This window comes from Elephantulus edwardii, unplaced genomic scaffold (genome assembly GCF_000299155.1).
Source record: "Elephantulus edwardii isolate Elephantulus edwardi_28Jun2011 unplaced genomic scaffold, EleEdw1.0 scaffold00174, whole genome shotgun sequence".
Taxonomy (NCBI): domain Eukaryota; kingdom Metazoa; phylum Chordata; class Mammalia; order Macroscelidea; family Macroscelididae; genus Elephantulus; species Elephantulus edwardii.
This window is the reverse complement of record NW_006399924.1, coordinates 3,175,930-3,200,265: the sequence shown is the minus strand read 5'-3', so window position 1 is coordinate 3,200,265 and position 24,336 is coordinate 3,175,930. Positions and strand designations below refer to the sequence as shown.

Here is a 24,336-nt window from a genome sequence, read left to right as displayed (position 1 = left end):
TTATTCTTAATTTTTTAAAAACAAAGCATTAGGTGCCACTTGACTCTAGTATTTTTGTGTGTTTCTTTTGTTGAGCAACTTGAGGAGGAGGTGTAGAGAATAGAACCATTAAATGTGATAAAGGGCTAAAGTAATTTAGTAATGACTACTTTTTGAGAATTCTCAATAACATGACAAAACTTAACATGTTTTCCTAACAGCCCACTTTAATGCTTTATAGGTTTTCTTGCATTGAGTATTTGCTTTTTTATTTCTGATCTTGCTCCTCTAACTTGAGAAATCTCAGGGTAATTTGATAACCCTGTGGCCCTCTACCTTCTGAGCCTTTGAACAATTAGCATTTTAAATAGCAGCTCATTTGAAAATAGTTTAAGAGGAAAATGGTAATGTTGCTTCTGCAGGAACAATACTATATCATTTTGTTGCATGCTTATCACTTAAAAGGGTGGCCAGATTATCAAGGCCATGTTTCTCTATTAGAGGTTTTTCTGGTTGTAAATTAAATTTGCTTGCCTATAGTTGACAGGGTGACAAGACTTGTTTCTTTGCATTCTGATTTTAATTTAAAGTCAAATGTGAAAATAATATACAGACAGAATTTTTAAAAATTATGTTTTATAGACACCCGAAGAACATGAATTGGAGACTGGAATAAAATCCAAAGAAGCTCGGAAGTACATTTTTAACTGTTTAGATGACATGGCTCAGGTGAGCACAGAAAGTTTCTGAAATCCAGACATGTCTCTGTTTAATCCATGATATACTTCCATTGGCTATACTAACCGAAAATTTAATCTGCTATCTTTGATTAAATAATTTCTTTATTTATATTCCCCTATTTTTTGCAGGAAAAACCTCAAAACATAAATATCCTGCATGTATTAAAAGCATGTACTCTGGTGGCCTAGTGGTGGGGACTTGTGCTGCAAACCCAGAGGCAGGTGGTTCAAATCTACCAGCTGTTCCACAGGAGAAAGATGGGCAATCTCCTGTGTCATTTATAGCCTCTGAAAACCCTCTAGAGGGTCAGCTATCAGTAGAGTCTGCCTTGATCACTTTGAGTTTAAGTATAAAAAGAACATTTTAAATGCTAACAAAACTACTTTTCAACTTGCTATTTTTTGCTTACCTGATCTTCTTTGTGTCGGTATGAATATTTTGAAATCTTTTTTATGTAAGATTCTTCTTTCTCATTTTTTTCTTACTAAATAAGTACTTAAAATAAGACCTAATATTTCACCAAAGAAGACATTCAGATGGCCAGCAAACACATGAAAAAATGTTCAAAATCCCTAGCTCTAAGAGAGATGCAAATCAAAACAACTATTAGATATCATTTCACCCCAGTAAGAATAGCAAAATTCAACAGAGCAGCAAGCAACAAATGTTGTCGAGGTTGTAGAGAAACTGGAACCCTTATTCACTGTTGGTGGAAGTGTAAAATGGTGCAACCACTATGGAAGGCAGTATGGCACTTTCTTAAAAAGTTGAAAATAGAAATACTATTTGATCCAGCAATTCCACTACTGGGAATCTACCCTAAAGAAACCAGAACTGCCACCCAGTCAGCATACGCACATGCATGTTTATTGTGGCTTTGTTCACAATAGCAAAAGAGTTGGAAACAACCTTAGTGCCTATTAACAAATGAATGGCTAGAGAAGCTCTGGTATATTCACACAATGTAATACTCTGCTGCATTGAAAAACAAAAACCTCATGATATTTATACAAAATGCGTGATACTGGAGGACATTATGCTGAGTGAAATATCTCAGTCACAAAAGGACAAATACTGCATAGTGCCACTGTTGTAAAATGGGACTGACATTGAGGTTGAGGGGAACCTAAGAAGAGAGGGGGTAAATAATGTATACTGCCTTGAAACAGTGAGGGAGATAACGGTTTAAAAGAAATAGGAGTGGCGTCCACTTCGGTAATAGCTTGCCTCTGGAAACCCTATGAATCTGGAAAAAGGATGAAAGTTATACAGGTGTCCAGGTCTTTTGTTTATAGGGTCGCTATGAGTCACCTATGGCTCGATGGCCCTTAACAAACAACAACAACAACAACATATGATTAGGTATTATTTTCATGACAGGAATCCAGAATAAGAGCTGCATAGCAAAGTGGACTTGGGGGAGGGGATTGTATAACAATGAAAGAGTTTTTTCTTTTCAAAGAGAAAAGTGAACTGGGAGAGGGGTGGGTAGGGAGGAAAATGTGCAACAATGTATGAATGGAAGTCCAAAGTCTCTGTAAAGTTTTGTTTTTAAAAAAACAACATAAGATTGAGTTTTTTTAAGGGCTTAGTATATTTATAAACACCTTAAATTTACTGTCATTTAATCTTTTACTTTAATATTTAAGTACTAATAGTTTTGTTTAATTTACTTGCTTCCAGATATTGAATGGAAAAGAATGTATTTGGCTTTATTCTGCATTTTGGGTAAAAAGTTTAATTATGCAGAATAGGAACACTAAAAATTAATATACTTTAGTAAAAAGTATTTCCTTAGGTTTCTCTTAATCACTGTATAGAGAGGAAGACAGTCATTTTATGTCAGCATTGAAATTTAAGGAATATTTCTCAATTTTTTTTGGAAAGGTGAACATGTCTACAGACTTGGAAGGAACAGACATGTTGGCAGAGAAGGCAGATCGAAGAGAATACATTGATCTTTTAAAAAAAATGCTGACAATTGATGCAGATAAGAGAATTACTCCACTGAAAACTCTTAACCATCAGTTTGTGACAATGACTCACCTTCTGGATTTTCCACATAGCAATCAGTGAGTATAATATTTTATCATGGCATATAGTCGTGATGTGGTTCTCAGTTGGGATAGGATTTTCTTGGGAAATGCAGTGTTTGTATATTTGGCTCATTGATGCTTTTCCTTCTTGTGAAGGGATGAGGATGTGCAGGGGGAGTGGGACATTAACCATGGAGTTGTACAACTTGATGGGTGGAAGGGGTGAGGGAAATTCGAAGAATCTATTCTGAAAAACCGATAAACTAGTATTTTTAAAAAGTAATCCTTATTGAAAAAATTCTTTTTTTTCCTCTTTGTGATTATATAAAAATTCTTAATTTTAAAAAAAAAATTTTTTTCTTAAGTACTTTTATCTCAGAAGTACTTAGGAAACAAAAAAATACTTTGATGGATGTATATCATGAATTATTTGTCAAATTTTCAGAAATCTAGCCTTCATTTCAGTGTCTTTTTAATTTCCTTTTCAGTGTTAAATCTTGTTTCCAAAACATGGAGATCTGCAAGCGGAGGGTTCACATGTATGATACAGTGAGTCAGATCAAGAGTCCTTTCACTACACATGTTGCCCCCAATACAAGCACAAATCTAACCATGAGCTTCAGCAATCAGCTCAATACAGTGCACAATCAGGTATTCATTGAATAAATGTTTTTGGTCATTTGAAGCTAAGTGGGTTAGCATGAAAAAAGCTAACAGAGTACAGTATGAGATAAGCCAATGTTTTGCTTTGGTGTTTTTGTTGCTTCTGAAGAGTTTTCTATTTGTAAAAGTAATGGAAAGCCAGGGTAGACTATGATAGATGTTATGAGAGCTCATTAGTACCTGCCACTCAGAAGCTGATAAAGAGAAGTAGAGAAGCCAGCTATGTCCTCATAGTCTTAACAGTAAATGAATGGAACCTGACTATTGTACTGCTGTTAGTTGTACTGTCTTTAGACAGATGGTACTCTTTTCTCTTTGTTAAGAGAAAGATTTTCTGTTATATTACATGTGTTGGAAGAATGTTTCCAGTAATTAATTATAAGAGTAATTTTACATTTGTTTACTAATCAGAGATATTTACAGTTTGTTTCTGAAAATGTAAACGTCTCAGTTTTGTACTTCAGTCTTTAAAAATGATAAATATATGAGATTTGATGAGATCTAACATTCAGTAACTTTTATTCACAGAAAAAAGAGGTTGGGATTTATACAATCTAACTAATCCAGGCTAATTTCTTGTTCTTTGCTTGCTTTTTTGATCTTACAATATGTCTTTAGTTTAGAGTTTGGCAAGTCTTAAATTTCTTAACTGGAGAATTAGTTCAGAGAGAGCTAACATACTTTTAAACTGTTTTAAGATTTACTGGATAGCATATTTATGTGACAATATTGTTATTTCCAATGTAGACCAGTATACAAGTATAAGCTTTTTGTTTTCAGGCCAGCGTTTTAGCTTCCAGTTCTACTGCAGCAGCTGCCACACTTTCCTTGGCCAATTCAGATGTCTCCCTGCTCAACTACCAGTCTACTTTGTATCCATCGTCTGCAGCACCAGTTCCTGGAGTTGCCCAGCAAGGTGTTTCCTTGCAGCCTGGAACGACCCAGATTTGCACTCAGACAGATCCATTCCAACAAACTTTCATAGTTTGTCCCCCTGCTTTTCAAAGTAAGTAGGGGAAATGCCTGTATTATGTAATATTTTATCCGATTTACCTACTTTAGGCAGATCCTTATTGTATGTAGCTATGATGCTCATTAGAGGAAAAGATGGTAAAACTTCATCTCACAAACTTTAGGCATGTTGTTAGGAAGGGCCAGTCCTTGGAGGAAGACATCATCTTTGGAAGAATGGAGGGTTGGTGGAAGAGGGTAAGACTTCAACGAGATGGAGTGACATAATGACTGACACAATGGGCTTTCATGTGGCAGAGATGATGAGGATGCCACAGGATAGGGCAAGGTTATGATCTGATCTGATATTTGTAGGATCCTTATGAGTCATGCTTGACTTGACCACACCTAACAACGTTTTAGTCTTTATCTTTGTCAAATTGAAATTCCATCTCTAATAATGAAAGTAACTGAGATCTCCCTATTTCACAATTGATTACCTAACTAATTATAAGGGAGCTCTGCTGGTCTAGTGGCAGAAAGCTGCCCTGCAATCCCAAAGGCACATGGTTCAAGGCCACCAGCTACTCTGTGGGAGAAGAAGGGGCAGTATTCTCTCCTGCGATGAACTGCCTCTGAAAACCTACCAGTGGGTCAGCTATAGATCAATTCTGACTCTGCAATACACAACTACAACAATATCTAAGTATAATGCCCTCTAATTAATACTCCCTTAACTAAACTGCCTAATAAAAATTTTCTTGCTCATTAAGGCCTTGTTGTACCAATGTCATATATCTTCTGTCTGTCAGGATATCATGTCATATATCCTGAAAAAAATTAGATTTAAGTAAAATTTAGAAGTTAAATTATATATGGAATATTTTCTCTTATTATTCTGTTTAAAATAAGAATTTGTGTTTTAAATAAAAGACTTTATCCTAAAATATAAATATCATACTTAAGGATATAGAAATCTCTTAAATCACATTCAGAGAAATAAAGTTCATTCCACCAGTTAAAATGTTTGTAAGGGGAAGGCATTAGGATTATCTGCTTCAGTTTATGAAACATACTGTTTCTGCAAATTAGAATCAGCAGAGGAACAAAATAGCTGGGAAGGACAGTTCCATCTTGAGGTGTTAGAATAAGGTTTTAATTTTCACATTTCTATCATTCCTTATTTTCTCTTTGTTATACTATAAGCCAGCCTCTCCTTTTCCCTTTTTTAAATGCAGTATGGGAAATCTGTATTTATTGATCTGGTGAACCATTAAAAAGGTAAAATTTTGTTAAAGAAAATTCCTAAAGACACACTTTACTTCTGCAATAGAAAGTCAGTGTCAGAGGCGCTCTCTGGTGGCCTAGTGGCAAGAAGCTGCACTGCGATGCCAGAAGTACACGGTTTGAATCCACCAGATTCTCTGCTGGAGAAGGAGGAGCAATCTCCTCCTGTACCAGTCAAATCTGATTTGACGGTACACACACACACACACACACACACACAAAATTTAAAAAAAAAGAGAGAGAGAAAGTCGGTGTCAGTACCTACCTGTAGGACTAAACCAGGATTCAGGCTTCTCATAGATAGTACTTTATATGGGAGCTCTAGTGGCTGAGTGGCAAGGAATTATGCTGGGAGAGTGAAAGGTACATGGTTAGAATCCATCACCTGCTCCATGGGAGAAAGATGGGCATTCTCCTACCGTGTGATTAACTGCCTCTGAAAACCCACCTGAGGGTCAGCTATGGTTCTGACTCGACGGTATACAGCAACTATAGTGTAGTAGTTTATGAAGAAGTGGAGTATCATTTTTAGAATTTTTTTTACTTCAGTTACTTATTGTGACTCTTCTCTTTGTTTGGTTTCTGACAGACTTGGAGCAAGCAGAAGGAAAAGAGGGGCTAGGGGAAACGGAAAGATTACCGGGAGGACAGGACAGCAATAGCGATGTAAACCAGGGAGAAACCCCGGGGAGAGCGGAGGAGCAGATTCAAAACCTGTAAATGCAAATTTAGCCTAACTTAAGAAGTTATTTTCTGCATAGTTCATAATAGTAAATTCTATACTTTCGTTTATTGTGTATTGACTTATGTGTCTGTTAAACTTAGTAAACAAGTTTTTTTTTCATACCCTTTCCCAAAATATTTCACTGGGAGTTTCACTGTGACAATTTTCAGATGTAGAACTCTGAAGTTTTCTGCTTCTTCTTAGATAATACTTAGAAATGGAGCAGAAGAGCTTTTGAGTTCATTTAACAAAACAGGAAATAAACTGAAGAAGGTAGGGAGTAGGATATTCCTTTTTTGTTATAATTAGGTAAATATAAACTCCAGAAAAAGCTTTTCCTAGCTAGGTTGTCTAAATAACTGAGGAACTATATCAAGGAACATTTAAAATTTCTGATTATAAAGGGTTTTAAAATTAACACCATGATGCTTCCCCACATGCGTTACCCTACACCACACACTGTTCTAAGAGCTTTACATGCATTAACACATGTTAGAAACCCTAAGGGGTAAACAAGACTATCCAATTTATGAATGAGAAAATTGTATGCATTGCTTTCATCTGTCCAGAATGAGAGGAGTAAGTGGCAGAATCACAATTTTAACCCAGGCACGGAGTCTACCGTTTCTGTGGTTTTTCTTTTTGTTCTTAATGAACATCACAGTAACTATTTACTCTTGAGTCAATTCTGACTCATGGTGATCCGTTATGTACAACTGTGCTACATAGGATTTTATTTATTTATTACTGATCGTTTATTGTGATTTGAATGAAAGATTACAGAACATATTAATTTTCAGTTCAACAGTTTATCTTTTACATTTTATTCTGTAGTCTCTTACTGTTCAGTCTCCAGTGACTACAAAGAGTTTTTCAGGAGCTTTGCCAGCCACAACCATATGCTGGTTTCTACCCCAGCGTCCTTTATTCTGGGTTGCTCACTTTTCCTTGACCATCTGCTCTTTTATAAAATGTCTGTATACTTAGAAGAGGATAAGCTTTCCTCAGTGAGACTTTTTAATTTCTTTTCATACTTCCAAAGTTTTTTCTTTTTAAATTGTAATAAAATATACACAACAAAACATTTTCTGTTTCAACCATTCTTAAGTATACAATTCAGTAACTTGAATTACATTCACCATATGTCTTGGCAAATAAAACCCCCAAACCAAAACTAATTCTTAGTGCAGAGTAATGGGGAAACCTTCCAAAATTATTACCTTTTGTTAATTGTCTATTTCAACATGTTCCGTGAAGATGCTAGTTTTTTAAACGGGTTTGATTTCTGTGATTTAGCCCAAATTATAGCTATTTAATCCTTGCTAAAGGATATATTTGTTGGTCAGTACTGTGAATATTCCGGAGACCTTATAGTGTTGTGGTCAAGTGCTTAGCTGCTAACTAGTAAGTAGGTCAGCAGTTTGGACCCACCGGCCACTCAATGGGAGAAAACGGAGGCAGTCTGCTTTTGTAAAGATTCACAGCCTTAGAAACCTTATGGAACACTTAGTTCTGCTTTGCCCTGAGGGGTTGCTGTGAGTCAGAATCAACCTGAGAGCAATGAGTTTACTATGAATACTCCTTTCCAAGTGATTGAGGGGAGGAGGATGAGAAGGAGAGGAGCAATATAGAGTTAGCAGTATAATCCATGGGTTGGAGTTGGAAGAGAAACAGAGATGAAAGTTGGGAAATGGGCACTTTCCTGAAATGGATCTATGACAGAACAGTTGCAGGAGAGTGGTAATGTTGGCATAAAAAAGGCAGTGCCCCAAACTTAAAATGTTCTTGCCTAAGTCTGCCAGAGTGCTCTGTGACAGCTGAGTAGGTTAGACATTAATTCATGTTTGCCTCATTTTACAAAGACAGAACATTGGATTGATCCTTAAGTGACTCTAGGTAAAGATGAGCTTTTCACTGAACATTTTTTAACACTTGTCAACATTTTTGAAATATCGGTGTTTGCTGCATACATATTCACCAAAAAGTTCAGAAAATAAAAATACTACTTCACTATTTCCGTTGACTGGAATAAATACACATTTTATTTCATGGGAATGATTTATAATTTTATGTCTTTAGTTCATCATTCTCAAATCCATTAATGAGATTCCATAGTGATCATTACATTGCTTCCTCCAATTTCTTATTTCAAGACTGACATTGTCTTGTAGTTAGCCATGTGTCCTGGGAATATAAATTAAAATTTTGATGTTATTTAGTTTTCTTATTAGATAATAGAGTATATATTAGAATGGCAATCTTGATATACCCACCTTTAAATACAAGAAGCCTATTTTTAAAAGTTATCTTTAGAATGTTTCAGTTTGGAGCTCAATAGTTCTAATTTTGTACATTTTTGGGTTATGTTTTCCTTTATGACAACTTGTAAATGACTGAAGTGGAAAATTGGAAGACTGGAAGAAAAAGAAATAACTTAAATTTACATGTCACTTCCATAACAATATTAGATAAATTAGTTGATGATAGACTAGGAAATGCCATTTGGAATCATATATTTAAAATGATCATGTCCTCACTTAATGAAATTGTAGAGGTTAGTGAATTGGAGGCATAATAGAAACTTGAAATTCTCTGTGTTGAGAGCCTGAGCCCTACTTTTTCCAGGATGAGATATTCTTACTTGTAGGAAACATTTATTCAGCATTTGTGCCCAGAACATAATGGCTGAAATGACAAAACATAAGTCATGGACGAGTGACCCTGACATCACAAGTATTTTATGAAAACATTTTTATTAAAAATTTGGTTTTGCCGTGGCAGCAAAGAGTTCCTGATAGCTATGCAGTAGCCACAAAGGAACGTTATTAGAAACCTGGTGATGGCAAGAATTGATTTTGAAAATAGAAAGTGTTAAAAAAAAAAATAGAAAGTGTTTGTTGTTTTGGTGGTTTGTTTTTTTAAAAGTATTACATTTTTAATTACTTTTGGCAGATTTTTTTTTTCAGTTTGTGTACTGGTTAAAATGAAAATAACTATTTTGAGCTGAGATATGTTATGAGAAGTAGGGAAAAATATCCATAAAACATTTTAAACAAAAGAATAAGTTAGATTATAGATTATTGAGCTTTTTATGGTCTTATCTAGTTAACCAAAAGTTATATTTAAGATTTTGCTTCTAATAGTTTACAGTTTAAAAAACACTTTTACCCTCCCCTCAAACTCCCCTTACCTCCCATAGATTTTGTAAATGTAGTTTAGTAAGTGGGTTTTTTGTTTTATTTTCTTGGGATGAGTGTTATATTTTAAGTTTGACTGGATTAAAAATTTTTTTTAAAAACCAGCCTACCACCCTTCCACCCCATACCATATCACACATCTATAAGGGAATCTCTCTTTTCTTAACGTCTAAGACTTTTATGAGACTTTCTGTTTTGAGGCATAGGACTAAAAACCTCAGTAGATTATTAGAGCAGAAAAGCTACAAATAAGCATAAACCTACATAAACAGTAGCTACAGATACAGCAGAGTAGTTTATCTCTGATGTTGTTTTCAGCAGCTGGACTACAAGCAACAACAAAGCACTCTGGATTCCCTGTGAGGATGGATAATGCTGTGCCACTTGTGCCCCAGGCGCCGGCAGCTCAGCCGCTGCAGATTCAGTCAGGAGTCCTCACACAGGTAAAAGCCAGAGCAGTTGGGATACTCAGTACTGTTGTGAATCAGATATTTTGTCCTAGCAAATGCTGTTTGCTTTAACTAAAAGATCTTTCTTGGTCATGATTCAGAGGGCTCAGAAAATGAAACATCTATATGGATCAATATGCTTATTCCAAAAACTGGCAGCTCTGCCAATGTCTTCATTAGACTTGATGGGACATTAAGAATTTGTCATCTGAATAAGTTCACTCCAGTTTTGAGGGTTGAAATGAATGTTTTACCTTGGAACTCTAAAAGGTATAACATACACATATAAGCTATTTGATTTCAAAATTGGAAAGTTCCCCTCTTGTTCATTGAGAGGCCCTGTTGCTTACTTGGAGCATTTGTTCATTGTTGAGAGGCCGGATCACATCAGGATGCCTCTTCAAGTATTGCATGCTTTCACTCTGTGTAATCAGGCTCCAGACAGCTTCAAAATGTTGTTCTTTATGTGGAATACAAAACAAAGATGATCAAGAAAATCATAAACTTTTTAGAAGTGATAAACCATTTTATTTTAAGTTCTATGTGTAAATATTGCTTATGACACACAGAAATCTCAAAAAAATTATTAACTTACTGAGGAAGAGGAATGCTTTTTGATTGATGCCTTTGTTAACTGACTTTTGTAGAATGAATCTTTTGAATCTGGCCAGGAAAGATTTCTGTATTTGCTCTAGGTTATTGACATTTGACCTAGTGGGTGAATGCTGTGCAGATTGAATGGGAAGGCTGTTTTAGGTACATACATTTAGGTGATATGAAATTACTGTTTATGTCGATGATAACTTGGGGGGAATGAGAACCCTTCTGAATCCAGATAACGTGCCTCCGTGTTTGTTTCACTCACCTGCCTAATCTACGTTTCAGGGAAGCTGTACACCACTAATGGTAGCAACTCTCCACCCTCAAGTAGCCACCATCACACCGCAGTATGCGGTGCCCTTTACTCTGAGCTGCGCAGCCGGCCGGCCGGCGCTGGTTGAACAGACTGCCGCTGTACTGGTAATTCCCCTCACTTGATTGTGTTACTAACGGAGTTTCTTTGGTTTCTTTCTTTTTTTTTTTTCCTGTTTGTTTTTGTTCTGTTTTCTTCTGGTTTTTCTCATTATTAAAAAGAAAAAAAATTTTTTTAACTTAGACTTTGCAGAGGGCATGGAAGCATGTGCCATCTTGTGGCTGTGTTCTCGCTACATCTTTAATGTTTCATTGTTTCCTCCCCAACGTTTGCTGAAGCACTATTTGACTCTGATGTTCAGTGTAAAGAGCCAGATCCCTTGATTCTTCTTTGCCAGCTTAGTATGGTAAAAGCTCTTGATGTAACCTCAGAAGAGCTTCAACACTTATCTGCTTTCTGCCTTATCTTTCCCCCTCTGATCTTGAGAATGAAGAAAATAGCCTTTAAGCTTGGCTCTGCTACAGGTCCCTGGGTGGCCAAAATTTCTGACTCCTTGGCAAATTAGCTTCCTTCTTTATTTTGGTCCTTTAAGCTTTTAAAACTTCAGTGCATGTAGAAATGCTTAGAATGCTCTTAATTTATGGCTTTATTAGTTGATACTAACTTTCCTTCTCTGAACACATGAAGATAGCTCTTTTTGTCCGTCATGATTATTGGCGGCTTATAGACATTGAAAAATATCCCCTTTGGAATATCTTAAGATCATAATTCATTTTTTAGTTGTCATTAAAAGTGAGTTAGTGTTGAGGGTTCTATGGAGAAGTTATTTTACAAATAGATCTTTGTACAAATGTGAAAATATGACCAACATACTTTATGCAATTATTATACTTTTGTTATTAAAAACCATGGGGAAAAATTACTGACTACAGTGACAAATATAATTATATGAGTCTTGAAGATAGGAAAACAAATAAGCAGGGCTTTGAGTTGTATTATAGGATTAGTCACCTTAATAGTGATTTTTAGATGTCTTTTGGTATATTTGGGGGCGTTAGAATTGCTTATTGGAGATCTAGTATTTCATTACTTGAAATTTCAAAAATTAGGTGAGCATTGTTTGAATCCTGTTATTCTTACATCTTTAAAGGTAACTTTAAATATGTCTCTGATTGTTTCCAACAACTCATGTGAGTGAAAACACTTCCAGAAACATACTTGGGCTGTTGGGATTTGCTCTGTTTTCAGTTGAAAGTTTCTAGTACTTCCCAATTAATTATAAACATAAAACATGAGTGCAAGGGAGTCAGATATATTTCCCAGCGTTGATTGACCCGGGCCTTACTCACCTGTTGGCTTCAAGGTTGGGAATGTTAGTTGACACTTCTCTTTTTGCTGCTTCTCCTAAGTTTGCATTAGCCATTTGCTAAGCTTTGCATATTTTTGTCCTTTCCTCTGTCAAAACAGTTCGTCGCTTGGAACGCCAGATTTCTGCCTCACGTTGGAATGTTATTTCTTGCTCTGTATTAAACTACATGCTTTGTCTTGTGCAGGTGTTGGCTTATGGAAAGACGCATGGTGTGACTTAACATATTTCTCTTATTTTTTGTTTTGTTTTGTTTTGTTTTAAATTCTGCTTATGGTAGCAGACGTGTTTGCAGTTTCTCTGCTTTGAAGGCTTCTTGTTTGGAACCGGTATTTGTAACAAGTGGATCTGTTACTTGCAGAAATATTTTTAAAACAGTGTGTGTTGGTGGTTTTGCAGTTCAAAATTCAAGAAACAGAACCATATGCACTCAAGCATTGTAGGTATTTGTATTGCAGAGATTCAAGTTTAAAAAGGAAATTTTCAAATCTGTTCCCATTTTCTCTGAAAATGCCAGAATTTCTGAGTAGGAAGTACAGAAAATACATTTTTGCTCGGTCTATTCTGAGTGATATGACTTATTAAAAATAAAAAATTATGCCTTTTGCTTATCATGTGCTTTTATGGTTAAGTCTGTTTTTAGAACTTAGAACAAATATATCTCAGGTAAATATTAAAAACAAAATAGGACACACTTTAAATCTATTATTTAAATATTATACTAATTGCCTTATTTTAAAATTCTGCCGTATGGCTGTAATTGATGAAGTTAGCTTTTTCTTGCTAGCATAAATTTGCCTGCCAAAGTATTTTGGCCTTTGGTCATCCACATCTGGCTCCACTTTCTACATACTACGGTTTTAAAAATGTGGACAATTCTACCCTTTGTTATATGGATGAATTGACCTGACATCTTATCTGATTGGGACTCAAATTTTAAAATTCTTGTTTTTTAATCTCAAGGAAGTTCTCTACACTCTTTCTAGGAGTATGTATTAAAATCTTTGTTAAAATGGTCCTCCAGTTTAACCATAGTCTGCTTCTGAACTTTCAGATTCTTTTCCTCTGTAGTATATATAATAGAAACTCTTACCACAGGGGTCTTCTTTCCTTTAATCCCCTGATGGTCAGGTTATGGGAGGTGGCCAAGAGAAAGCAGTGTATGTATTCCTTTCCTATTGACAAGATTTGTAGCCTTGAGCCCCTCTGACCTTTCTTTTTTAATCTCTGCAAGTTAACAATCTACAAGCAACTTCTCTTAAGATAAAAATTTTTCTTTCATCTAAAAAACAAAAGAAAAAGCCAAAAGTGAGTCAAGTGTTGGGTGTCTTTGTTTGTGTTTTCTTACAGCAAGCTTGGCCTGGAGGAACTCAGCAAATTCTCCTGCCTTCAACTTGGCAACAGTTGCCCGGGGTAGCTCTCCACAACTCTGTCCAGCCCACAGCAGTGATTCCAGAGGCCATGGGGAGTGGCCAGCAGCTAGCTGACTGGAGGCAAGTCCTTTGTGTTCTTCTATGGGATACCTGTAAGGGCATGTCCCTCGAGGTGGGAACATGGGGTGATACATTGGGAAGGAAGGAAAAAGGAAAGGATAAATTGATCTCTGCTTGAAATCCCTGAAGAAAATCACTAATCAGGAGATATAGTGATAAGGAAACTTTAAATAAAGGAAAATAGAAACAGGTTCCAAGATTTAGAATCCTTTATTCCAGGTTTCAAGATAATCTTAAGCACTTAGAAAACAGAGCCTAAAGCTTTGTAATCCAGGTCCTCAACTTTCAGTAGTAGTAGCTGTATTTGGCCATTTCAGCTGCTTTTAATACACATGTTAATCTTGATTCTCCTGTGTTTTGGGGTTCACTCTTCTCTGTTTCTTTCTGGTGCCACAGGAATGCCCACTCTCATGGCAACCAGTACAGCACGATCATGCAGCAGCCGTCCTTGCTGACTAACCATGTGACGTTGGCCACTGCTCAGCCCCTGAATGTTGGTGTTGCCCATGTTGTTAGGCAACAACAGTCTGGTTCCCTTCCTTCAAAGAAGAATAAGCAGTCTGCTCCAGTCTCATCTAAGTAAGTCTGTCTTACAGTGATAGTTAAAACTATGCACTTGGAAGGGAGCTCTGGTGGCCTACTAGCAAGAAGCTACACTACAATCCCAAAGACGCGTGGTTTGAATCCACCAAAGAGGGGCAATCTCCTCCTTGCCAGTTGGATCCGATTTCACAGTACACAACAAGGGAAAAAAAAAAGAAATAAAACTCTATCACTTGGAAAGTTTTGCTGCCTGATATATATTTAGAGGATTGTGTGCTGTGGAGTTGGACCATCCCCATAGCAGACCCTCCAGTGGATTCTCAGAGGCTGTAAATCACACAAAAGTAGACGGTCCAGCCCTCCTGTAGAGCATCTGGTGTATTTCAACTGCCTGCCTTTGAGTTGGCAGTGCAACTCCTTAATCACTAGGTCATCATACATTTTTGGTATGAGGCAGCAAGAAATTGACAAATTAAGAGAGCTAATTTTTTTTCCATCAGGGCATGCAAGCACGTGTGTCCTGGATGACCATAATCTTCCTATCCTTTTGATGCTGTTTTTATTTTTCTACTTCCTTTACACAGTGAAATTTGATACTGACTGCATGTAGAAATAAAATTTATTTTGTATATTTGTGCTTATGTGCTATAGAAACCCTAACCAGGATGGTTAGTTTAATTTTCACTGGAATTTTTACAGTTAGATACATTAATTTGATGAGAAAATTAGAAAAGGAAAAAAGGAAAGCATTCTGGGGAAGGGAAGCACAGTTTTGGAGAGAGCAAACACTTAGCAGTCTGTCTTGGTGACCCTTTCCTCCAGGCCTTCTTTGGATGTTCTGCCTTCTCAAGTCTATTCTCTGGTTGGAAGCAGTCCCCTTCGCACCACATCTTCGTACAATTCTCTAGTTCCTGTTCAAGATCAGCATCAGCCGATCATCATTCCAGATACTCCCAGCCCTCCTGTGAGTGTCATCACTATCCGCAGTGACACTGATGAAGAAGAGGACAATAAGTACAAGCCCAATAGGTAAGACAAGAGGACTAGCTCCCCAGCTCTGAAGCTTGTACCCTTGGTTTTACACCGCTAACTTCAGGCCCCTGGCCCAGTTTTGACTATTAAGGTTAAAAGGTCATATTTTAAAAGAAGAGGTATTTTGAGTTTGGGTGAGTGTCTTTAATGGATCATCCAACAGTTTATTATTATAATAATAATAACAACAACAATAGTAACAGCAATAATAATTAATAATAAATATATTTATCAATTAAATCAATCTTACTGAAGCATTAAATAACAGGTTAGGTTAACTTGACAGGCTAATTTTGCTTGGAATGCACATTATGCTAAGACACAATTTCTGCTTTCAAGAAATACAATCTGAAAACAGATGCCACAACAGAAGCAAATAAGCAATAGTTAATTAGAATGAGTATATAGGAAAAACAGATTATTTGAAACTCCTAAGTTCCAGAATGCAATTGCTTAATCTGAGAAGGCCTCTTTGGAAGAAGTTGAACTTCAACAGGCTAGCTTCATTCTTCTCCTCTGTTGTATGATCTGAAATGCTTGAGAAATACAGTGCTAGATTACTAGTGTATTAAAAAATTAAAAAAACAACAACAATAAACTATTAGGAGAGTGGAATCTTCATTAATGAAAGCTTTTTTAAAGAGGGAGAAGTTTGATCTGGTAAGGAACTGTATAGTCTTAAAACAATATTTCAGTATGATACACCGCCAGCTTAAATAATATAATCAGTGCCGCTTGACTGTACATGTAGAGACGTGAATTGGTAGTGTTTTGGTGTGTATTTTTATCTGTAACAAAAGTAAAACATAAAAATGGTAATAATTGTGCATGAGAATAGCTCAGAGGCAGCATAGAGCCGTGGACTCTGGAGCCATTGAGAAAATTCCTTAACCTTCCTAGGCCTCAGTTTGCTCATCTGCAAAATGGGCATAGTAGAAACTGTTTTATAGGATTGTTGCAAGGATTCAGTGAGATGCACCTAGAATGAAAGAGGGGCTGATCTGTAATAAGCACTTGGAATTTTGCTGCTGCTGTTATTGTAGTTACTGTCAGCATCATTTTCATCATTATCACAGAAGAGTGGAGATTATCTAAGAAATATTACTGAATGAAAGTTGAATTTTCTTCTTCTTAGCTCTGCCCTGAAGCCGAGGTCCAATGTCATCAGTTACGTCACTGTCAATGATTCTCCAGACTCTGACTCTTCTTTGAGCAGCCCATATTCCACTGATACCCTGAATGTACTCCGGGGCAATAGTGGACCTCTCCTGGAGGGGCCTGGCAGAGTCGTGGCAGATGGCACAGGCACCCGCACCATCATTGTGCCTCCTCTGAAAGCCCAGCTTGGTGACTGCACTGTAGCATCGCAGGCCTCAGGTGAGTTTATCTTCTTCCTAAGGAGATGTAATTCGTCTTTGAGTGTTTATGCTTAATATGCTACAGTCTGATTTAAATTGTTATACCAGTCGTGTTGAGACTAGTGGAATAGTCTTAAAAAATACTTAACTTAAAAATCAGTCCTGGGCAGTATGAAATTATTTTTTGGCCATCAGTTTGTCATTTTACTTTTTATTTACTTGGATTAATAAAAAAATGAGCTTGTGGTTACAGCAATGCAGTCATTGTTGGTGGTGGAAGGTTTACAAGACTATTCTTTATGGCCTTTAGATTTATGATTACTAGGCAATGAGATTTGCCACAAGTAATTTGAGAACACAGACTTTGGACAGGAATAAGTAATATTCAAAATAACTGCAAACATTTTCTGGCAAATAATATATACTTCAGACGTTTTCTCATTGAATGACAGCTGGAGGGTCTGTTGACTTTATTATAAAGTTGATTACATAATTTTTTTTTCCTTTTGGATGCTGGGCTTATGTTCCCTAGGTCAGTTAGTGTATTGCTGAATAATACTTGCTGCAGTAGTACAACTTTGCTCTCACTCACATCAGTGGACATGCTTCTGGTTGGGAGGCCTGTGGTGAGTTAAGGATCATCTTGTGCCTTAGTCATATCCTGAAGCCTTGGGATTCTCTGTATTCAATCAGAAGGAGAAAAGTCAGAAAGTTCAGAAAAGGCATATAATACATACTTCTTAACCTCTTTAGCGAAAACTACTCATGTATCTTATTTGTGTTTGTGTTCTCAGTACAACCTTTACCCACAAGAGATTAGATAGTATTTACTAAATGAATTTTTTGAAGTGCCCCTTTGGAGTTTAAGGAACCCTAATGGTACAGTGGTTAAAGAGCACAGCTGCTAACCAGAAGATCAGCAGTTCAACCCTATGAGCCACACCATGGGAAAAGGATGTGGCAGCCTACCCCTCATAACTTTCTGGGCACTTGTACTCTGACCTAGAGAGTTATTTTGAGTCGGGATATCCTCGACAGCAGTGGGTTTTATAAAGCTTTATAATTTTATAAGTTAGTAATGAAATAAATGATAGAGCCTCTACCGGTACAGATGTAATTGAGGAAATAAGATACATATGAGATGCCTTGCAGAGCATATACAGATGTGACCAAATGTGCCATCCAAGGTTTGGCTTGGTGCTTGTGAGCAGATAACGACTTGTAACTTCTCATGACTTACTCTTTTTTAGGTCTTCTGAGCAGTAAGACCAAGCCAGTGGCCTCAGTGAGTGGGCAGTCGTCAGGATGCTCTGTCACTCCCACAGGGTACCGAGCTCAGCGCGGGGGCACCAGCGCAGCACAGCCACTCAACCTTAGCCAGGTAAGCGTGAGGGGCTGCCGCCTTCTGTTTAGGGTTCCCTCTGTGGTTACTCTCTGGAGAAACCCTGCTCTGGATGGACTCCTGAATAAAGCCAACTGAAGCCCTTTTTGTGTCAGTTTGGTATTGTGTGACCTCTATTGTATGTGTACATGCTGTGTCCTTGTTTCCTCTATAAGTGGGTTTGGGGTGTGTACTCCAGGTTTTCCATTAGACCTGCCTAGTCAGTCTTGGAAGGTGAGAGAAATGTCTGGAATTTAGAAGAGCTTAGGATGTTTAGTCAGTGCCTGGCTCTGCCCCACCACTTGCTTTACTACATTGAGACCAGATTCTTATGTTTTATCTCCCAGGTCATGAAAGGCCTGAACCTCCCACTGTTTACCTGAGTCAAGAAATAGTGAAAACTGTTGTGGCCATTTAATCAACTGGTCTAGTTGATGACCTGCTGTTGCTAGAAGCTGGGCTTTGTAATGTCCCCCCCAACCCCCGCTCCGCTTTATTCTCTGATGGTAGTGTAAGTGAGGGCCATTCCCTTCTATTGGTGTTGATTTCTTCCTCAATTAAAATGGTGGTGATTATATGATCTACTAGTAGTATGAAAGGGTAGATACCTAGATGTGACTGTGTGTGTGACGAGAGAGAGCAAGAAAAGTTAGAAAAAAATTTCACTGATGCCAGAATAGACTGCATTGAATCAATAGTTATAAACTTGAAAGACTGAGTAACCCAGTGAACTCTTGATTTCTCCTTTGCCTGTCATATTTAAGAGTAAACTGCTGTTTGGGTTGGATCTGTTCAGCCAAGAGGCAGAAGGATGGGTAAGCCTGCTGACTTTTGACAGCTCTGCCAGGTGGGGAATTACTGTGCTGTAGCAGCCCAGAAAGAGGGAAGTTCAGAAACTCAGTTCTCAACACTATCTTCCATGCCCTGAACTCAAATGACCTCAAGATTCCTCACTCCCTTCTTCTTCTTCTAGAACCAGAACCAGAACCAGCAGTCTTCGTCAGCTCCAACCTCACAAGAGAGAAGCAGCAATCCTGCTCCCCGCAGGCAGCAGGCGTTTGTGGCCCCGCTCTCCCAAGCTCCCTACGCCTTCCAGCATGGCAGCCCATTACACTCAACGGGGCACCCACACCTGGCCCCGGCCCCTGCTCACCTGCCAAGCCAGCCTCACCTGTATACGTATGCCGCTCCCACCTCTGCAGCCGCATTGGGCTCCACCAGCTCTATTGCTCATCTTTTCTCCCCTCAAGGTTCTTCAAGGCATGCTGCAGCCTATACCACTCACCCTAGCACTCTGGTACACCAGGTGCCTGTCAGTGTTGGGCCCAGTCTCCTCACTTCTGCCAGCGTGGCCCCTGCTCAATACCAACACCAGTTTGCCACTCAGTCTTACATTGGATCTTCCCGAGGCTCAACAATTTACACTGGATACCCGCTGAGTCCTACCAAAATCAGCCAGTATTCCTACTTGTAGTTGATGAGCTTGAGGGAGGAGGGCCGTGGCTGCCTGTACCTGGCCCTGAGCTCCTAATAATGCTCTCTGGTGAGCTCCTTCCTTACACTCTCAGCCAGCATCTTGTTCTGCAGGGGCCCACTGAAGCAGAAGGTTTTTCTCTGGGAAACCTGTCTCAGTGTTGGCTGCATTGTTGTAGTCTCTCGTCTGCCCTGTTTTTTAATTCTTTCCTTTTGTGACAGCGTTCTTGGTGTTCGGAGGAGTTCACATGCCCATCTTCTGCCTAGTCACCACTGGAGAGAGATCTTTCTGAAGTACCCTTTGAAAAATATTTTCCTCTCCAGCTTGATTTTTATAAATGCTTTAAAAAAAATAAAAAAGAGTGAAACCCTTCTTTATTTGACTTTGTTCTATTGCAATTGCTAGGCAGAAGCAAGAAGCTGACAGAAAGACTTGGAACATGGTAACAAGTGAGAAAAGAAAAATCATTACTTTTTTGTTTTTGAAAAAACAGACTTCTTTTCCTATTTAATTTCCAAAGCACTGGTACATGCCAGCTATTTTGCCATCAGACATTCTCCTTAAAATTTTATGGGGCTCTTTGTGGGACATTTAAACTTAGGGTATCTTAGGTTTTGTTTTTTTTTTACATCTCATTATATTTAATGGATTTTTTTCTTCTTCTTACCCACAACTGGTTACATGTTACTTTGGGTTGCAGTGGATTTCTCTCATTTGCGCCTGTGTTAATAGTCTCATGTTCAGGCAGCTCACCATTTGGTGACAACTTAGTGTGAGATAGTCTGTGTGTTAAAAGTACCATGTATTGTTTTTAAGTGTTTGCTCTCCCTCATGCAGCTTAAATTTTGTTATTAGAAAAGCCATTAAATTAAGATAGTTATTATATGCAAAGTCTCTTGGTATTATGATCTATTGGCATTGAAAAGCTTTGCCTAAAGATTGTTGGCATTGGTGAGCTTTGCCTAAATATTAGTGTGGATTTTTAGTAATACACCTTTGCCTCATCTCTCCATTCTGTTTTATGTGATTTATTTAGGAAAAAGCTAAAGACTCTGAAACTCAATAAGAACATTGTTATGTGTATAGCTTTTATACTTTAAAGTAGCTTCCTTTGTATGCCAGCAGCAAACTGAATGCTCTCTTATTATGACTTATACAATAAGTGCATGTAGGAATTGCAAAAAATATTTTAAAAATTTATTACTGAATTTAAAAATATTTTAGAAGTTTTGTAATGGTGGTGTTTTAATATTTTGCATAATTAAATATGTACATATTGATTAGAATATATAACAAGCAATTTTTCCTGCTAACCCCAAATGTTCTTTGTAATCAAAATGTGTAGTGATTACACTTGAATTGTGTAGTTAGTGTGTATCTGATCCTCCAGTGTTACCCTGGAGATAGAATTGATATCTCCATTGTATTTAAACCAAAATGAACTGATACTTGTTGGAATGTATGTGAACTAATTGCAATTATATTAGAACATATTACTGTAGTGCTGAATGAGCAGGGCCATTGCCTGCAAGGAGAGGAGACCCTTGGAACTGTTTTGCACAGGTGTGTCTGGTGAGGAGTTTGTTCAGTGTGTGTCTCTTTCTTCCCCCTCTCCCTCCTTCCTTATTGTAGTGCCTTATATGATAATGTAGTGGTTAATAGAGTTTACAGTGAGCTTGCCTTAGGATGGACCAGCAAGCCCCCGTGGACCCTAAGCCGTTCACTGGGATTTATATCAGAACAGAATTAGTAGCTGTGTTGTGTAAATGCATTGTTCTCAGTTTCCCTGCCAACAATGAAAAATTAAAACACAACTTTTCTTCTTTACGGCCGCTTCTACCCTTCCCATTTTGGAATCTCAGCTGAGTTCTTTCAGAAGCGTTTCCCCCAAATGGCTCTCTCACTATGTACCTTGCTTCTGTGGGGATTCAGGAAGCAGGTGAGAGAACAGTCAGGCCAATAATAAATAAGCATTTTTTTTTCCAAGCATGTGCAATCACTTTTAGAGTGGCATTTTATTTTTCTTTTCTTATCCATGTGGCAGTCCTTCCTGCAAATAGTTGACATTCCTAGTAAAATATTATTGTGGAAATAACATGTAACAGATGTGTTGATACCAAAGAGCCTGTTGTATTGCCTACTGTGTCCCCATCCTATGAGGAGGAGTTTGTGATGCCGCTGGTAGCAAGGAACTCACAGGAAGGTTTCTTAGTGAGTGAAGAATATAGGAAGAAACCAAAGCCTGTTGAGTCATTGGGGCTTTTAAGGGTTTCTTTTTAACAACTTGCATTCTTGGGGCCCTTCAAGCTGTGAAATTGCCCTTGTACTCTCAGCTCCTGCATGGATCTGGATTAAGGAGAGAGTACTGAGGGCAGAAACATTCCTGCCTGTTAAAAGATTTTTGGAAAGAAGGTTAACCCTGAGATACAAATGTGTTCCATCTGAATTGAAGATGTGATATTTGGGGGATAATTTCAGGACTGGTTCTGTGTAGAGATGGTGTCAAGGAGGTGCAGGATGGAGATGGGAGTTTTCATGAAGCCCAGTCAGCAAGCTTGGACTGGGTCAAACACCGAGGAGCTGTCAAGGTATTGGGAGTTTCTTCATTGTAAGAAGTAAGGGCTTCCAAGATGGGACAGGTAGTCAGTACAGCCTACCAGGAACATGTCGGTGTTTTCTGCATCTTTAGTCATCATACTTGTGTTTCCAGCCCTTTATGGGTCAGGATAGCTAAGCAGTTTGTATAGTTTCTGTCACTAGTGTTAAACAGTTTTCTGGACACTGTATGATCTTTGTGTCTCCTTTTTTTTTGCCAAGCACATTCTCATTTTCTTGCTCAAACACAGGTCAAGTTTCTGATGGAAACTTTTCTTATTTTCTTCTCTAAGGGACAAAGATCTGTTGTTTTTGTAAGAAAAGCAATGTAGGGGACCTGCGAGGGAACAGTGTCTCCTTGGGCCCCAGTCCAATACATAGATAACCATTTTAAAGTAGGACTCTTAACTCTCTAGAAAAGACAATATACCAAGAGCGTATATTGTTATTGTTACCATAATCACATTACTAGCAGTGTGTGGCTTCAAGAATTTTAGAGATTTTTTTTGGTCTTATTCTGCAAATTGGCATTTTAGATTTACCAAGATAAAAAAAACAAAAACAAAAAAACCACAACAACTCTGCTGAAGGTGTTTATGTGTTTGGTGTGACTTTAGATTTTGACCCTGGGGCCTGACATTGGCAGCCTAATCCTGGTGAGTGAAGCCCTGTGAATTTAGTGAGCAGCTGGCCAGGGTCACGGTAGCCTGACCTCCAACTAGCTTAAGGAGGTTTTAGGCTTTAAGTCCTCTCTAAGAACTTAAATTTCCAGGTTCTCCCTTCAGCGTAAGAGAGGAAGCAGGGAAGGGTTCAGTGTAGCTTTGGTAGGCTCATCAATACACATATTCACTCCAGACTTTCTAATAATTCCCAGGAGATACTACTACCCCAGGACTATGAATTCCAACAGCTCTGGCCATTCTGAGCTGGCTAATCTGAGCTTGCTCATCTATTGTCCTCTGCTAGAGGGGCTAATATTGGCTGCCCTTAGCCAGTGAACACAGCCATGTATGTTTTATTCAGCATTATTATGCAAAAACCTACTGGTTAGCATAGTTTGTTTTCGGACAGGAAATGCAGTTGCCTCTCATTGACAGAAATGGCCTGAGCCTGCTTCCTATTTTTTTTTTTAACTGATGGATGGTGCAGCATGTCTACATGGTTGTTTGTTGTTAAACTTTATATAATATGTGGTTTCAATTCAGCTCGAAAAATAATCTCACTACATGTAGCAGTACATTATATGTACATTATATGTAATGTTAGTAATTCTGCTTTGAATCCTTGATATTGCAATGGAATTCCTACTTTACTAAATGTATTTGATATGCTAGTTATTGTGTGCGATTTAAACTCCCCCTCCCTCCTTTTTTTTTCTTTCTCCCTTTCCTGGTTGTATGCTTTTACAGCAAGCCTCTAGAAACAGATAGTTTCTGAGAATTATTGAGCTATGTTTGTAATGCAGATGTACTTAGGGAGTATGTAAAATAATCATTTTAACAAAAGAAATAGATATTTAAAATTTAATACTAACTATGGGAAAAGGGTCCATTGTGTAAAACATAGTTTATCTTTGGATTCAATGTTTGTCTTTGGTTTTACAAAGTAGCTTGTATTTTCAGTATTTTCTACATAATATGGTAAAATGTAGAGCAATTGCAATGCATCAATAAAATGGGTAAATTTTCTGATTTGCATGGGCTTTTTTTTTTGAACTTACGTGGTAGGGGAATAAAGGGAATCAACATGACATCTTTGGAAATGGCAAAATGTATTGCATCTGAAGATCAATAGAGTATTAAGACAAATTCATTCTTTATATAAATCTCTCCAGTGAAAATGAATGGGAGTTGGTAGGGGACACATTCCAAGAATGGAGTTTCCAGTGATCTGGTTATGGCCCTAGAAGGAGGCAGAAGACTTCTGAAAAAGTTAATTACACATTATTTCCAAAAGAAAAATGTCAGCAGTCAGACGTTTTTGGAATCACAGAAGCCAAGAAAGCTTAAGATACAAGCTGTCAGATCATGGGCTGGACAATGGAAGATATTTTCTGAAGAGACTTGGCAGATGGGAAGGGTTATCCTGGTTGAGGGTGGAACTGGGAAGTAAGTGGGTCAAGGCTCTGGGCTAAGGGTGGGGTCAACACTGTAA

The 24,336-nt window shown here is 37.8% G+C and overlaps 1 protein-coding gene across 2 annotated transcripts in view; it reads left to right on the top strand.

Annotated features, from left to right (window-relative positions):
* HIPK1 (homeodomain interacting protein kinase 1) overlaps positions 1 to 20,036 on the top strand; it is a 52,629-nt gene extending 32,593 nt beyond the window's left edge. The window contains exons 5-16 of one of the 2 annotated variants that reach the window (XM_006895697.1): positions 622 to 708; positions 2,608 to 2,792; positions 3,245 to 3,407; positions 4,200 to 4,425; positions 9,900 to 10,021; positions 10,913 to 11,047; positions 13,657 to 13,799; positions 14,196 to 14,378; positions 15,165 to 15,371; positions 16,510 to 16,751; positions 17,983 to 18,113; positions 19,099 to 20,036. In XM_006895697.1, coding sequence (XP_006895759.1) covers positions 622 to 708; positions 2,608 to 2,792; positions 3,245 to 3,407; positions 4,200 to 4,425; positions 9,900 to 10,021; positions 10,913 to 11,047; positions 13,657 to 13,799; positions 14,196 to 14,378; positions 15,165 to 15,371; positions 16,510 to 16,751; positions 17,983 to 18,113; positions 19,099 to 19,587 — 2,313 coding nt within the window. In that variant the 3' untranslated portion in view covers positions 19,588 to 20,036. The remainder of the gene's footprint in view (positions 1 to 621; positions 709 to 2,607; positions 2,793 to 3,244; positions 3,408 to 4,199; positions 4,426 to 9,899; positions 10,022 to 10,912; positions 11,048 to 13,656; positions 13,800 to 14,195; positions 14,379 to 15,164; positions 15,372 to 16,509; positions 16,752 to 17,982; positions 18,114 to 19,098) is intronic. The other variant, XM_006895698.1, reaches the window with a different exon arrangement.
* Positions 20,037 to 24,336: the final 4,300 nt, after the last annotated feature.